Below are 17,403 nucleotides of genomic sequence, written 5' to 3'. Positions count from 1 at the left end.
ATTCACCCTTAAATTTATAAAGCTCTGTATAACCTTGAAAAACGAGGAAGAAAGACTGATCATACACGGAGAGACTTTCGTGGCAAAAATTACTATGTTTTTATAGTAACGTCGGACTGTATCGATATTATAATAATAATCGCTACAGAGCGTGTCAAATAATGCAAAAGTTTGGGGAACCACAGTTCATAGTAAAAATAACGCGCTGTACTATATTAAAAATGAAGACCGAGCGAATTTTTATAATAGTAAATAATGAAATGATTTGATGAAAATTTAGGAGATAACACAGCAGTCGTTTCTCTGTGCTGTACCAAAAATTGTGTAGTTTCGTATTTTCCCTTTTGCCGCACTGAATTTCGCTCAATAACATAGCAAAATTCATGCGCCCACCAATTATATGAGGCGTCGCGAGTATAAGCATGAAAATTGACCAGTGGCACGTAGTAAAATTTCAAGCAATTTGTCCAGTCCAATTCACCAATTTTTAACATTTCGCCAAAGACGCGAGCGACATTCGGATATCGATACATCGTTCGATGTAAGAATGCCGCAGACCTAAATTTTGCCTGTCCTATACACAGTAAAATTTGAGAGAACTGCTTTCGGCATCAAAATTACTATGGACTTTGGTGAAATGTAATAGAATGGCGATATGGAACAGCGCTGTTACAAAACATGAAATTTTTCTATCAAATTCATCCGAAATATTCGTATAAAAGTCTCTCCGTGTAATTCGATGGAATTGCGCGGTTTAGAACACCCGAGGCTTTGGAAATGTTGGGAATTTCTTTTCATGGGCGCCCCCACACGAGGAAGTGCTCTGAAACGCTTCTATTTATCGAAAATATCTGAGCTGGGATTTAGGCGAAGAGCTCGTGAAGATTAGAAGATCGTTATAAAAAGGCATCGTCAAACAATCACTTTCGGGACAACGAAAGCGACGTATTCGGAGCTCGAAGTGAATTTTTTTCTTCGTTCAATCGCGTTGTGGGTTTTCTCCACGAATTTCACAGCGCCACGAACAGTTTTTTTGTGCGAGGAACGATGAAGGGAGTGAAAATGTAATTGCACTCGTTGCATCCTTCGTGTACTCAGCAAAAACTTCCACGTTGAGCGTTGCGGTCGGTTGAGACAGCAACGAGGCTGAGAACACTCGGCCTCAACTCCGAAATGTCGTGATGTTTTTACAGCAAGGGAGTATAAAAAGAATGAAATGGAATTTTCTCCTTTTTTTGCCTCGTTTCTCGGCCTTTCTTTGCCCACGGACGAAACCTCGTTATCCCACCTCTCGAGCGACTCTGCTATCGTGCACCCGCAGTTTTCACCCCCGGTACCCGGAGGAGATTTTAATATAATTACCCTCTGCGCTCTTCAGCCTGACCTCGTTCGCTTCTCTCACATTTTCCTCTTTCCTCAATCTTGTAAACCCAAACGTACATTTTCCCCCTCTCAGCACTCTTGTAAGAGAACTTTGTTATCAAGAACGTTTCCTCGTTGCAATATTTTCTTAAGAACGCAACGTCAGATTCCATTCTATAAAGACGAAATATTAGGAAATCGTAATTTGGGGGACGATCATTTCATTATCGGGGCTCAACCTGCTCGCGATGTTGAATGAGAAATTGGGGGGGAGGAAATGATGAGGCTCAAAAACATATTCAAAAGTGTTGAAAATTTGTGGATACTCTGGAAAATACATGCTTCGAAAATTCTTAACGGTAATATCCTCGGGGATTGTTTCCATTTTTTATTAAAATGTGTGCAGTGAGAAATCGATTGGTTTTTGTAAATTTATTGTACGTCGAATTGAGAAAGGAAAAAAGAAATTTTTGAGAATGTATTACCGGGGTTTAGTAAACCTTCGATTCTTTCGATATTCTTCGTCGTCATCGGTTGAAAATTCGCATTTTTAGGATTCGCCAAAAGTCTTAAATCCTATTTCTGTAAATAGCATTTTTGTTCTACACTGCAAATAACATGAGAAAGAGTTGAGGCCGAGGAAGTACTTAGAGATAGATAATAATAGAAAGAGCTGGCAATGAAAAACGAGTGCACAAATAAATCTGCCATTGAAGACCAATATTTGAGAATGCAATCGATATCGGAACTCGCCGCGTCGTTTCCTATCGTGTGCGGACACTTCGTTAAACGAGTTTATCAAAGTTCTTGGCGAGCCGATCAAAAAATAAGAAAATATTTTTCCTAATATGCCACCACCAGCCGTGAAGATGAGCAATTCCCAGAGAATCCGACCGGAAATGACGGAGTATCGTGATCGAATGGTGGCACCATTGGAAAAAAAAGAAAACGTAACTGAGTTCGTAAGAGAGATTGTACGAGTTCGTAAAAGAAATTTATCAAGGACCGAATAAAATCGATGAAAATCACAAATTAATTAACTTTTGAAAATATTTATTTTTCAGTTTAGTTACCCACGGAAGAATCTCCCTCCCCCGCACCCCGCGCCTGAATACGCTTTCGTAATCGTAAAAAATCAATGCAAAAAATATATTATCTAACCTAAATATACTACTAGAAGAATGTTCCTCAGCTGAACTCGAGAATCGCGTTGTAATGCGGACAAATGTGATTTCCAGGCAACGAGGACGCTCAGCTGAGAATCATTAATCGTCTATGTTTCAGTTATTCGAAAAGCGTTTTAGTCTTTTTTCGACGATAAAATATTTGAGGAAAAATGAATCCTACAATGATTTATTTCCTGTTGATTCCATCCGAAAATAATGATCGAAAATGCTAAAGTAGTTCGTTGTATATTCCACAATATAAACTTTCGTACAAGTTGCACGATCTCAAAGATCGTATAATCTTCGTGAGAAATGCAATGCTTCAAAATTCATTTGATGGTATGAAATTTTTCAAATATTTTCAACAAATTTCATGCTGAAATTGCTTCATGCTGAGAATGTCATGACCCACTATCACATTCGCTCATTCCAGTTCACATTTATATCCATAAGATATACCGTAAACGTAAATTCTCTACATTTAGTGTATAATTAGTGAGTAATCGAAAAGAATTACCGTGAACTAAGGCTCGGACGTTGGCTCGATACAATTAATTTTAGGACGTAGCTTTATCACTTGGGAAATGTGTAGAGGTGAGAACGGATGAGATAAGTACATTTAGTGCGGTTATGACGTAAATAAAGGAGTCCGAGTACCGTTCAAACAAACTCCCTAACGACAATAACGTCCGTGGTTTTTGTCGATCTTAAAAATAAAATATTGGGCAGCATTTCAGTTCCTAAAACGATCACGAGGACATTTTTTCGATATTTACCGGACATACGAAAAGAGAATCGCTGCGTTGATCATCTTGTGAACGAGATTTCATTGAAAAGTGAAAAAAAAAACTAACTATTACTTCGTAATGCCTACGATAAAATCGTACGAAAAAAATGCCGCTCTTTTTCAGCTCACTTTCGAGTTTCTAGCTTGCATAAAAACGTCGAGCTTTCATACGTTTTTTAAAAACATATCTCAAATAACTCAAACTGTCCGTTTCAGGGGACGTTATATCCGAGTGTTGATTCACGTGAATCGATTCCCAAAGGCTCGACTGAAACATCAGATCTTAAGTATCCTATTGTACATAAATATGAGCTTTCCCGTATCCGTAGTATGCACGAGCTTGTATCTCCTTGCCCCAAGTTTTTCCACCAAATTTTTCGTATCCGACTCGCTCCGATGCGATCCCCATCGTATCGAAACTACGGATATTCTTATCTTTTCCCACGGTATTGTATCGAGAACCTGAAAAAAAAATATATTGAATTTTTAACCATTTTTTCCACATTTTTTTAGCTCATTATTTCGAAATAATTTTCACAATCAATCTCATTCATTCGATCTCATTCGATTCGCTTCTCCAAAAAGGTTCGTTTCATGGCACAAAATTGAAGTTCAATTTAATGAAACTTTGTCGAGAACGACCGATTTACGAAGAATTTTGTCCAATCGGATAACTGAATATTTATTGAAAATGTAAAAAGATTGTTATTCGTTTTGACGAAATCGGAAAGTCTACCTGGCCATCCGGGGCGTCGGGGCTATCCAAACTCAAATAATCCAAATTCGTTGCGTTGTACGCAAGTAAAACACTGTAAAGCGGAAAACACTTGAGTCTCGTGGTAGGAAGGCCGTCGTCCGACGAGACGAGACTGTTGGGACCTTCGCCGAGCTTAGTGACTTGAACCTCCGATTCTTGATGATAAGTTATCTACAAATAAATACAAAATAATTTGCACGACGAATTAGAAGACTCTGCCGGTGTTGAAGAATGTGAAAAATGCGCATTTCTTACCTCCTTCGTGTCCTTGTCGGTACTGAGACAGGCGTGAAGAACTCGAGTTTTCCGGTGCCTGCTGCTTTTCCGGGCTTCGAAGAAGCTGTGAAAATCCGTCAGCACGAGAACCCCGCGCCAGTCGTAAGTCGATTCGAGCCACGAAGTTGTGGAAGGTGCTCCGGCCTGAATAGAGTAACGATACAAATATGTAGCTCGCGATATTCATAAGTGGAGATCCAATTTCGGATTTTCTTGTGAAAAACGACCACTCGAGAGACCCGTTCACGGCAAAACTACCGCCACAAGTTTTCCAAACGATGAAAAAATAAAAAATGGTGAATATTCTTCGGAATGTGTACCCACTAAGCACCAAAATGCTTCCCAAAATATCAAACGGAGGAATTTAGAGCGGAACCGATAACTTTTTAGCCACCCTCCCGAATTCCCTTCCAGACTGTGAATCAGTCGGCTCCCTTCGCATTTACAAAAGTGAGAATAATGCTGATCGAGCAAAATAAGTGGGAACGAATCATCGAAATTTCTTTTTCACAGCTCACATAGAATTTATACTTTAGTGGCTAATCTTCGCGTTGAAATAGCGCAGTTCATCCTCTTCCGTCGCGAGAGCTGAGCCGGCTGATATCCGGCTTTACAGCTAATCGAGTTAAGGAGGACATCCGAGGGCTCTAAAGAATTCGCTCATTTTTCAGTTGGTCTGAATGTTTTAAATCCTCACTCTACTAATATATTCCAGATAGACTCCGTCACGTTTTCCCTTGAATAAACCGGCGACGTAATTCTCCTCAGCGGTCTGGGTCGCGTTCGGGGGATCCTGACGCGTCGTTGGTATTAATTGGACCTGTCGTATATAAGCAATTAATTGAGGGTCGTCCATAGAAACGCTGTGAAGTACGTAATCCCTGGTCATGTTTGCATCGAACGCCTGTCTCCTGAAACATCAAAAAAAGAATAGAAAATTTAATCAATATTCTATTGAGCCCTCAATTTAATCTTTTTTCCCGATCCCAACTGAGTTTTCTGGATCGATTCTTCGGGATAACGAGCTCTTTACTTCATCCGGAACGGCGTTACCAGTGACGAATTTCGGCGGAATCCGAAAAAAAATTGTTTTTCATCGTAAAAAAATTTGTTGAAAATAATACTATTGATTTTATTTTTTCAATAATTCTGTGACAATTTCGTTTTTTAAGGAGGATGGATCGCGACGATACAATGTTGCCATGCTGAAGCATGTTAAAAATATAAAGAATTTCAAAATTATAAGAATTTAATGAAATTTAATTCAATTAAATTACGAAAAATATCGTAACCAGGAATTTTCTTCGGTTTGGAGAGTCGTCCAATCTCATGCGTGGATAAATTTTTGAAAAAAATGACATACCTCAAGGCAGCTGCCTCGCTCCAGACGAGGAGGAGGGCCATTGCGGTTGAAAAAGCAGCCAAGAAGGCGAGACAAGGCGCGAGTCTCCTCCACCACGATTTTTTGTTGGTGAGATTCGTTCCTGCCGCGGACGAGGTGACCACGGACGTTGGTGCGATTGGCACAACGTTGGGACCGACTGCACCGGCCATTCTGAAAGAAAAATCAAGTTCCACGATTAATTTCGACTCCGGGCGAGTGCACTTTGAAAATTCTCGTTGCTGCCTAAACGAAGAAATTAAAATATACTAATTTTCGTACAAACATTGCAAAGCAATTCTCCCTCGCAGGATCGCGATCTCGATTCTCGAGTGCTCGCAAATTAAACCGAGTGAGCATACTCATATCTTCAAATTTGAGTATGCGAGCTGAATTTAATTCCAGAACGGAACCAGGAGAAATTATTCTAAGCTGTGTTTCTCGCTTGCAGGCTTCTCACGGCGCTGCCAAAGGACCAAACTTGCAAGAATTAAACGCTGTAATTTAAATCTACAAAATAGTTTTAGAGACGACGTCAAAGTGAAACGAGGATGGTAGGAAGATTCAGAGAACGAAAGAAAGAGCGCAAAATTGAGGAAAATCTTGGAAAAATGGCCCCCGGACTTATCAACTTCCCAGAAATTCATTGCTCAGGTCAGATTATTAACCCTTAGTGTGCATCTGGGGTCAGGTTGACCCCAATATTTTTTTCTCACATGAATAGCATTTACAGATGAGCATCTCACAAGTAAAACCCCCAATATTAACCCTACACCTCATGTGCCTTTTTTCATACCCTCAACCTCATGACCGGGGTTTGAACGCACCCCACACTTTTTCTGCTTATAAATCCGGTCCTACGATGCTAAACTGACTTTATCCTACACCATTTTCTTCGTTTTTTTATAACGAAAAGAATGATGTACGATAAAACTAATTTCAATTGAATTTATATATTAAAAAATCCGTCGATAATCAGTCGATAATGTCGCTTGTTAGGACGGGAGCGTAGTTTGAAGTTCGCGTGGGGTGTGCTCACACCCCAGTCATGCGTTCTAGGGTTAAGAAATCGTTATCCCCTCTCTAAAAGTAGGGGGCATAGCCACTTCATACTCCAAAATAGATACACTTTTTGGAAGGGTTGCAAAGTGGACTATTTTTCCCTTAAAGCATGGACCCTTGTCTGTAAACTCTGTAAGGATTTTTTTAAAAACTCAAAATTTAATTTTTTACGAGAGATTTAACCGAAAAAGTGATTTTTACGGGCACTAGCAACTTTGAGCACGTTTTTGAACAATGAAAAAAGATTTTTTTCGAAATCCGACTTTGCAGCTTTAAAGTTGGATCAATTCACTGCAAAAAGTGACTGAACCTTTTATTCCGAGAAGCGCATAGTTACCAAGATATTCGATGTCAAAAATGACCTGGGGTCAAAGTGACCCCGTGTGCACGAAATGTCTCCCTGTGAAGGTGTGCACGCTAAGGATTAATATTTTATTCACAAAACGGTTCTTTGCACTTCCGGGAAAATTTCCATTGGTCCATTCCTCGTACATGCTCGTATCCCGTCGCTCGATGCCACAACAATTCTCGGTTTGCACGAGTGTTGCCGGGGAGTGTGACTCCCACGGTCATACCGACGGCTACCCGCCGACGAACAACATCAGCTATTATGACGGCATCGCACGGAAGTTTTCGTCCTTTGTCTAAGCACAGATAGAAACCGCGTCGTTCCTCGTCGAATTCCGCTTTCCGATGAATCGTTACAAAATTTACCCTGCAGTAAAATTGCCCTAGAAAACAAAATCCTCTGAGAAACTTTCGACAACGATTTCTTGCCTGTCAGCTGAAAAACTCGAGAAAGGAATATCGAATAAAAACAGAATGTTTTGACCGGTGAAACCGATAATCAAAGTTCATCTGTCACGATTCTGTGAAAAAACGTTTTCAACAGAATTTCAGGTATCAAATTTGAAGTTATTATTGTACGAATTATTGTATCTCGAAATTCACTTTCCTGGATTTTCATGAGCCAAGATGCGATTCGAGAGTTCTGACGTTGCTAAGTGGAAAAATTAGTAGTCCTCTATTGAGCTGCGATCGCCTTAACTAACATGAGAGAAAACAACGCGATTGAAATTTACCTTTGTTCTCTCTGCTCTACAGCAAATCGATAGCTACGAATCCCTTTCAATTGCGATGCTGTGTGTCAAGAGGCGAAGCAGCGCGCTCCCCGCTCTCGGTGTACAGAATACGATATTCGATATATATCACGATCGCTGATTGCTGTTGTTCGTGTCAGCCGTGTTGGCGAATTTTGCGTAAAGAAAGTGAAAGTTTAGATATTCGGAAAAAATTCACCACGGATTGTTCTCATTCGATCATTTTCCTGCTTTATTTTGATGAAACTACGCAACCGTCGGAGTAGATTATTGTAGAGACCAAACCGGAAAAATCCCCTCGCCTTGAGTCGTGATTTCCATCAAATACGAGTCGAAATGCTGCGGAGTTTGCGAGTAAGCGAACAACAAAAGACTGAAGTACGAGGAAGTCGGGAATCTTCGTAGGATAACGACCGTTTTCGCCGAAACGAATTATTATTCGATGAAAAGAGCGCACCGTGCGAGAGGAGTTGCGGGAAATCGCTCGAAGTTAATCAAATCCGAACTGTCGAAGGACGAAGGATATTTTAGACATAATTCCTGATAAAAATCAGTGTTCATTGTCCACGAACAGCAGTTGTTCATCGATTTGAAAAAAACGACGATCGTGCCGATGCGATACTTCGAGGGAGGTACGAGAACGCGAGTAGTTGAAACAATATTGAATTAAAAAGTTCTGAACTTACTTTGCTTCGAATCCCTTGGACGAGTCCAGCTTGATAACTGATATGATGCACCGATCCACGTTGGTATCGTTGTTTATCGATCTTGACCGATCGATATCGCCGCACAATTGAACAAAATATCCGGCGAGTAAGCCGCAACAATGATCACAACCAATGTTTTTCTCACTGTTCGATAAAACGCGTTTGGTGCCGATGAGACATATTAACAACGCGGATGATAATTCGGGTAAGAAAATTCGGAATTTCTTTCCATGAAAATATGGTGAAGCGAGAGACGAGTCACGTAAAGGAACTGGACGTTGTCAGCTTCGGATATTTCGTCGGCATTTTCCTCCGTCTACCACGCGGTACAAAAGAGAGAAAGAGAGAGGGAAAGGGAAAGAATGCTTGGGATGACGAAGCTCGGCTATTGGATTTGTTCGTTTCTCCCTTCCACTTTTTCTTATGTTTCTCTCTCTTTCTACCTCTTAACACATACACATGTATCCTTTCCACTGTCTCTTATTCCACACATCGAATATCCGTATTCGTTTAGTGCCGCTCTTCTTTTACTTTTTATTTTCGTTTTCATACCGTCTCCTCGTCCGCTCTTTCGTTCACCACGCACAGTTTTATTGTTTACAGTGTTGTACAAAGTGAGAACACTCGCGTCCCGTTCGTCCCTGTATATGTATAGATACGACGCGTCTTATGCGTGTGTATTCTAACGCGCCGGGGTATTAAACTCTCTCGAGACCCCCGAGACCCGAGACGAAGACGCGTCGTCTGTGGTCCGAGTTGTCTTATCTCTTTCTCGCTCTCTCAGTGTACCAGCGAACGCGGCGGACGAATTATAAAATAGTTCGTAGAGTATCACCGCAATGGTGCACTGTGTTCAACCGACAGCAAAAAATTCACAGTTCAAACATGACGAGTGAAAGTTTTGCTTGCACTTCACACGCGATTGTACAATAATTCACCATTCCACACGTGTAATACTCTTATTTATTTCACTTTATTTTTACAGCTGTTTTTTCACATTGTTCCAACAAAAATATTAGTTTTTCAAAAAGTATTGTTCAGTCGGGGGTGCACACTCCGAAAACCGAATTCGTTAAAATGTGTACGCACATTCGAATGGGCGAAATACTGTGTGACAAAAAATTTTGAGATAATAATAAAAATATGTAGAAACAAACTAATCCGCAGGAGGTCGACTGGATCCTTTCTCGATGCTCACATGATAAAGTAGATTCCTCGATATTCACAATATCCTTACACATTCAAAGTTGAAACGTATTTAAATGATTTTTTAATTACTTTTATTGGTAAAACAAACCGAAGAATATCCTTCGAAATATTTGCGATGCGCGCACTCACGCTCTTTCTACTAATCTTCATGAAAGAAAAAAACAAAAGACGAACTGTGCTCGAGAGACAATGCCGATGAATGCCAAAGCACACACAAAAGTCTTCGGTGCTCCTCGTGGGACAGACGCGCGAGGCAAGATGTGCGTGCGAACACACCGCGATGTCGACGAAAACGACTGAGAGGGAAAGGAACGCAGCACGAGCAGCAGCAGCAGCAGCAAACAAGCGAAAAAAGGAGAATCGAGAGCGCGTACGTGTGTACGTGTGTCGCTGGAAAGCGAGGCGGACGGCGATTGAAAGAGGGAACACACGCCAGCCGGAGTTTTTCGCCGCTCAGTCGAACGGCACAGGGCGAGTTGGCAGAGTCGCGCGATCCGACATTCTCACTTTTACAATACTTTGCTGCTTGTACGTGAAGGAGAAGCAGAAGAAGAAGATTAAAAAAACGTTTGCTGCTATTTCTCACTGGATCGCATAGCTCGAAGGCTCGTGCGAGGGCAGACTGACGGCGGTGGTCGACGAGACTCCGAAACACCTGGAAAGCACGCTCAATCGACGATATACACTGCTGCCCATAAACTCGCTTCTCTGCTCCCGTATTATACCAAAAAGGAACGAGAAGCAACCACCCACACTCACACAGTCACGAAAATGAAATTCTCCTTTTTCTTCATCCTCACCCGCCGCTATATTCCGCTCTCTCTTTGCCGTTTTTATATACACATCAAACTCCCCAACCTCGTCGTCCCCACCAATCCCCTGCTAATCTAAATGCATACTCACGTAATATAAATATACCATGAAGTGCGTCTCTCACTGTATTAGAGACCGGAAGTGCTCGACGAAGGCTTTGACATACTCGCTGTACATGTACACCGTTTCATTAATCGGTCAATTCCATTTGGATTTAGACCTCCACTGACATTTTTTTTCTTCAATTTTTACCGAGAGATAAAAAATATTTTTATTTCGTACATTATTCTTTGTTGTGTTTTCGAAAGGAGATCGAGGAAGAATTGAGCTGGACGCGACTCGTGCTAGAGCGCCGGAAGAGCTTCGTGGTTTTGATCTATCCTTCCTCCGTTACCCTTGCTCAGTACGTGACTGTAGTCTCTTTCTCATTCTCGTGACCTGTACTTCGCACCGCACCGTACTGTCGACAAGCAGCGCGATAAAAAAAAAAAAAAAAAAAAAAACAAAGCGGCTAGGATACCGTACGTATATTTTCATGCGAATTTATTTGGGTCCAATCTGATTTTGCCACAATTTCATATATGATTCAGCTTGACCCCTGTCACTGTACGCTTTTTCTAGTATATTTTCTCCGCCTTTCGGTAGATTCCATCACTGCAAACTCGCACTACGCTAGCTCTTTCAGCCGTAGTGCTCTCCTACTGTAAATCAAGAGAAATAAGAGAATAGCAGCGAACGAAACAACGCTCTTCGGTCAAACGGAGCGTGTGCTGCTGCAGGTAGAGAAAAAAAAGTCAGAGGTTCTCACTCGAGTCTTTTTCATACCGCGCATGAATGCAGACCGCTCTTTGAGGTTATTTCCATGTTTTTTCGCTGTCACGAATCAACTACTCGTCGTCGTTTTTCGCTTATTTCAATTCCTTTTTGCCATTTTTATTACCAAGCTTCCTCGTTCCGTGAGACGCCGGAAAAGTCCTTTTTTTTATTTTTACTAATTTCTTCGATGCTTATTCGATCGTATTTTTTTCTTTCGAAAAGAACTTTCGTGCTGGTTTATTTTGAGATACGAGCGCTCCGAAACGATCGCGATTCGAAGGGATCGCATAGGTTATGTTCTCAAGTATATGCCGTCGCGGGAAACCGGTAGGAGAAGCGATTCTGTTTCCCATTCGAGAAGATTTATGAAAACCCGAAATTTACGGTTAGGATTCCATGGTAGCTTCCGATTTTTCGCCCTTCTGCCTCCGCACTTTTCGACCTCGTATTTCGAATTCGACTTTATTTCAGTCGACTCGCCCCATGCCATTTTGACAGTCGATTTCAGTTTTCGCGCCAACGTTTTCACGAGGGGGCTCAAAGAATTCGAAAAATGCTCTAATTCGACGAGGTATTTTATTCATCTGCCGCAAATGCGAACATTCCTCAAATGGAAAAGGCAACGAGTGTTTTCGATCGTAAGAAGGCGTTTCGACACTGATTTTATTACAAGGCAACAGCCTGGCGACTCAACCAACTGAATTCATAATAATAAAGATTATAATCTTTTCCATGACCCACATACGCGAACCTACACACCCGGAAATGATTTTTTTTACACGAGCAGAAGAGGTAGACCGGTTCTGTTCTCCGCCGCGACTGCAGTAGCTTGAAAAACGAGCCGTGCGGTATGGAGAGGTTATAAATGCAACATTTGTAGAGCTCTCTAGTAGAGAATTCATATTATTCTCGAAAATCTCAAAAGCGGAGAGTTAAAACAATGAAAAGCGTGGAAAATAGAAGTGAATATATTTGCTGAGGAGTTTCGAGCTACATTAGACCGAGGAAAAATCGATGGAAGAAGAGGGGGATTATTAAAGAAACGCCTCGGCAAAAAGTAAAATTGAATTCCGACTGCCTGTCACGATTTTCACTAGGAACCTCCAAATTTTTTCGCAACCGGTTTTTTCGTCGTGCAAGTCTCGTAAAATTAGTCCCGCATCCAGGCATACGGTATGCAGAACTTTAAAAAACACTGCTCGACAAAGAATCCGCACGAAAGAATGACGCGCCGTGCCGCCAACTGGCGTACATCTGTCGAACTTTGAGAGGTTAACACCGCGGCTATTCGTTACAGCTGAATGATAATATTTATACAGTACACGTTCGAACATTTCGTGTTTTCAGTTGTGCGGGAAACGAAATACGATAGAAGCTCATCCGCATTGACTTTTGAGATTCGACGATGAGATAAGAGTGCAACCGGGTGTTTCGACTTCGCGTGCATAAACATGGACCGAGAACGCCGGATATATAAAATAGCGATAGATATGATTTACAAAGAGTAGTGAAAACGTGTGGAGATATACGCGTGTGTGGATCTCTTTGGCCGACAGTCCGGCGTCGCGTCGCGGGCTCGACAACGTTTTACCACCGTAACGGTTATTGATCCTGAAACTCGAGCTCTGTGTCCTATTATTCGCCGTAACTCTCGTAACATCGTCTATACACGGGGATACGTTTATACATATATATACGTATATTTATCCATCCTCGCCGTATGTACGGGCGACCCCAACTTGAATGGTCAATAAACTCAACTCGAAGAGCGTCGCATCGACGAGCATGGTTGATGTTTTTCCATTCGATTATCTCGCGATTAATAATTCATTGTCGAAGTTGAGGCAGTTGGGTTTTACTTCTATCGCTCGCACAGAGCCGGAGCCGGCTGAAGATTCAGTAAAAATGCATAGGGCTCATTTCGTGGGGCACAAACTTTGCTGAGCAATCACAATTGTTTTTTTTTCTTTAGTCTTGAGATCTACTCGGAGACAATGCTCGTCGCACACTAACGAGCCGCGACGTATTTTTCCGAGCGCTCTCACGGTCAGAGTATCAAAGATACAAAAATGTTGCCTTCAACTTTTTTTGTAAGATAATTTGACCCTCCGCAAAATAAGTCTTCTGCATCTTTGCTCGATTTTCAACCCCTTTCGATGTACGGGCCTCCGAGAGAGCGTATTAATAAATTCGAATAATTGGAAAGAGTTTTTTCGAGCAGAAAGTCTGATTTTAAAAAATCAGGGGGGCTTTTCCACTCGGAATCCGGTGTAGAATTTGAGCTTACAATCAACCGAGTCTTATAGCTTTCCACGGAGATTATTGCCGCGCAGAACATCGTATATTGAGCAGATTAAATTCATCTCTGTGGTGGATAACGCAGTGTGAAGCTATCATCATCATTTCGAACACGCGATGCTCTCCTAAGCTTCATCGAACATGTAGCAGCCCCATTGGAAAAGCAAAGTTCTGAACCAACACCGATCGATATTCGCTTACAAAGCACGAATCTTCTCCCATTACTTCAGTCCCCTCTATACACTCGCTCTTCTCATTCACCAACTAAACACGACCACGACGGAACTTTATTTTCGGATTCATCCCTACTCGAACATATCGTCGTCACTAAAATTCATCTCCCCAACCTATGTTCCTTCGTCTACTGTCCAAACAAAGGCCTTCTACACACCACAAACATAAATATACGAACTCTAAAACTGTGTCCATTTTATTTTCATTGATTTTGACCATCGAATTGTCCGACTTGAAATCAACCTTCTTACGTTACATCGTAAACGCTGAATACTTTAATGAATTTATACATTTACTGAATACATTTTCACTGAAAATATATTTCCTCGATCGTTTTATTTGCTCCACACGAATCCGGCGTTCTAACCAATTTCTTTGGCGCGGGAATCTTCGCTATAGTCACGCCGGAACTCGCAAGCGAATTCGCACATAACCTGCAAAATCACTGACGGCAGTTGTTGCATCAGACAGGGGCCTAACGATGTTCGAGTTTTCGGAAGGAATGTTCAACAAAGAATTTCTGTTTCTGAGCCATCGGAATTCTTGTAACTTTTAGATTTTTTTTACTCTCTGCGTAAATTGTGAAATCTGCGACCTCCGTCCATACGAACAGAATACGTGTGCCTATACTTTTTATTTCCAATATCTCCGATATCGAACTGTCAACCCTTTTCAAATATAGCATACGTTATCACAAAATAGTCTTGTGAGTCGAAATTTAATAAAATTCTGTAGAAGCATAAAAATCGGCTTTTATGCCAGAGTCTTCGCCATTTTGCCAAGTCCATGAAAAGAACGAAAAAAAAAAACAATTTTTTTCCCTCGTTACTTATACGAATCTGTCATACTTTGAGAGTTTTTTAAAACTCATTTTTTTCATTCCCTTCCTGTCAGCGGGGAACTACACGAGGACAGATTATTAACCTGGAATTTTCCATTCGTATTTCGACGAATAAATATTTTGCTCATCCTTGGCTAAGTGAAAGCCCATCGAGCATTAATATAAACGTAAATTCGTAAAAATCCATATGTTATTTTTATTCGAGCGTAACGATACTTTGAACGAGGAAAATTAGTGAAATTGCTACGTCAATAGAGTTACGAATCGCAGAATATCTCGAGAGCTCCCAACATTCGTATATTTGATTCATTCTGTTTGCTCCTCTTTTGAGAGTTCGCGTATGTCTACGGGGATCAAAGCCAAGAGAGACCGAAAATTCAAAGTATTCTGTTGTGGATTTTATTTCTCGTTAAATTCGTCATAAGATCCGATCACAATTCCGATGAAAAAAAAAAAAAAAAAAACATTCATAGAATCTTGAGGACAAGTTGGAAAATTACAACCAAAATGATCGTTTTTTCGAGGCCGATATACTTTCAGTTTACCGCGATTACAAAAACGTTCGTTGATAAAAATAATCGTTCGGAAAATACTGTGGACTAAGAGAATTCTTAGAAGCAATATTACACTGACGAAGGGAAGAAATGACCACGTAAGAAAACTCCGCTGGCCCTTATTCTCGGTTAATTTTTTCACTTTGATAAATGGTCTCGCTCACAGTTAACGTTACGTAACAGGAGAAATCCTTCTACGTTTGTAAAGCAGATAGGAGGGACCGGAGAAAAAAAGGGTACTTTGAAAATTACGAAATGTTTTTTACATCCTGTAGAAGATGAAAGAAAAGAAAAATTAAGTTGAAAAAATATCTTTAGAGCAAACAAACGACTGAGAATTGTGTAACATCAAAAAAGTCATCATTCCTTCGTATTAAAATATAATAAAAATGTTAATATAATTCAATTGTATTTGATATTTTTTTCATGAATTACAATTCCTACGATTTTAAATATTTTTATCCAAAAATTCACAACAAGGTAGAATTCTCTTCAAATTTTGTCTTTTTCACTCGAATTTTCAATTTTTTTTTAAATCTCTTTTTCCTTCTTTTTTATACTTTCAATGCTTCTCAATGTTTTAAGGTCAATTGGATCGAAATTGCAGTGAACAAAAAAGCTCAAATTTTTGACGTTTCTCCGACGTTTTTTTTTTAAATTCCAAATAATAGCAGTAAATTTCTTCGCATTTGAGAGTAAGAAATACACAAAGTTTCTCGAACTTCTAAAAAGTACAATATTTCTTCAGCTTTGCATTTTGCATCCTTCTCGCGCGGGAGTCTCTCAAGTTTGGCCTTTTCTCGTTCGACATCCGCGACGTCGAGATTCATTAGCCAGCGGTGGAAACGTTTCAGCAATCTAATCACGTGGAATTCTCTTCCGATTGGTAATACGCTGGAGCCTCGTTAGAATTGGGTTTGGTGATGACTCAATTAATAACACTTCCCGCGTGCATTCTAAAAAGGGCAAACGGTCCTTTAAGGGGGCCTTGGAGGCAGCGACGGTCCATGGTTTTTTGTCAAATTTGAATTTAAAGTTTGCGAAAGTTAACTGACCGCCGGGTAGCTTTCGTCCGTACGCTACCTTAAGGTTTCCATCCCCTTTAAGGGGGGGGGGGGGGGGTCCTGATTTGGAAAGTAAAAAATCCACTGTTTTTAGGACAGTGGATTTTTAACGTTTTTAGGACAGACGAAAACAACTCGCTCTAGCAAACTTTTCGGTACAGTTTTGAGGATATTTCGAAAGTACAAAAACATTTTTTTACTGTGCAACAAAAATTCCTAATTCTTTTTACCTTTTCATATATTTTTCTACCATGTGAACCTATAAAAATGCGAAAAAATTGCAAAGTTTTATATTTACAGGGCGTTGAAGCGACATTCTTATTCTTTCGAAGCGTTTTTTTTTCAAACTTGCTAAAAATACAGTTTGTATTATATATAATAAAAAATATCGAATATAAAAAATAAAAATGCGAATAAAAAATAGTGAATTTTTTGGGAAATTGGGAATAAAAATCGGGTTTTCTTTTGAGACGACACATTTTTCATTTGTTAAATAACGAAATGGTTGGAGCAACGAAAAAAAAACGGTTCACTCGTCATTTTCGTGTGGGGCTTGTGATTTTTCCGCGTGGAAGCGAAACAATGAAGCGAATAATGTACACGGGCCGGGCGAAGAAAAGAAAAAGTATCGTGGGAAAAGGGCGTCGGTAAGAGGTGCTGATATCGGGATGAAAAATTCGGGAGTTTATCACGCGCGAGATTATAATTCAAATTCGGTTTCGTTGGATGGGAGAAAACTGGGAGTTTCGGTAGGTGAAAAACGAAAATGGGCCGTAGTATCTCGAATTCCTAAAAGATAAAGCGAGCATTTTTCTCGAGCGTAACGTCGAGAAAAATTCTCCGAAGGATGAAATATAATCTCAAAGGAAAAGTTGGCCACGCCGAAGGAAGCTGGAGAATCCCACAGCGAAAATCCACCTCATAAAAATAACATTCGCAGAGCGACACGTCCATTGAAATTAACGGAAAATCGATG

General features: G+C 40.5%; 1 protein-coding gene across 1 annotated transcript; it reads right to left on the bottom strand.

Moving 5' to 3' along the window:
* Positions 1 to 2,398: 2,398 nt before the first annotated feature.
* LOC122406428 (protein Star-like) lies at positions 2,399 to 11,049 on the bottom strand. Its single transcript, XM_043411873.1, has 7 exons — positions 10,711 to 11,049; positions 8,578 to 9,705; positions 5,712 to 5,903; positions 5,046 to 5,259; positions 4,328 to 4,492; positions 4,052 to 4,243; positions 2,399 to 3,777 (listed from the first exon to the last, which is right to left on the bottom strand). Exons 3-7 carry the CDS (start codon positions 5,900 to 5,902, stop codon positions 3,592 to 3,594), a joined length of 948 nt encoding a protein of 315 aa, XP_043267808.1. The 5' UTR covers position 5,903; positions 8,578 to 9,705; positions 10,711 to 11,049; the 3' UTR covers positions 2,399 to 3,591.
* Between the last annotated feature and the right edge of the window lie 6,354 nt (positions 11,050 to 17,403).

This window comes from Venturia canescens, chromosome 2 (assembly GCF_019457755.1).
Source record: "Venturia canescens isolate UGA chromosome 2, ASM1945775v1, whole genome shotgun sequence".
Taxonomy (NCBI): Eukaryota; Metazoa; Arthropoda; class Insecta; order Hymenoptera; family Ichneumonidae; genus Venturia; species Venturia canescens.
Note: the sequence above shows the minus strand (reverse complement) of the source record. Positions and strands in the feature narration are given on the sequence as shown.

Coding starts and splice junctions, on each gene's coding strand:
- LOC122406428 (XM_043411873.1), bottom strand. CDS start 5,902: ATGGCCGGTGCAGTCGGTCCCAACGTTGTGCCAATCGCACCAACGTCC. Junction 5,260..5,711: donor AGCGAGGCAGCTGCCTTGAG/GTATGTCATTTT, acceptor TTGATGTTTCAG/GAGACAGGCGTTCGATGCAA. Junction 4,493..5,045: donor ATCTGGAATATATTAGTAGA/GTGAGGATTTAA, acceptor TACTCTATTCAG/GCCGGAGCACCTTCCACAAC.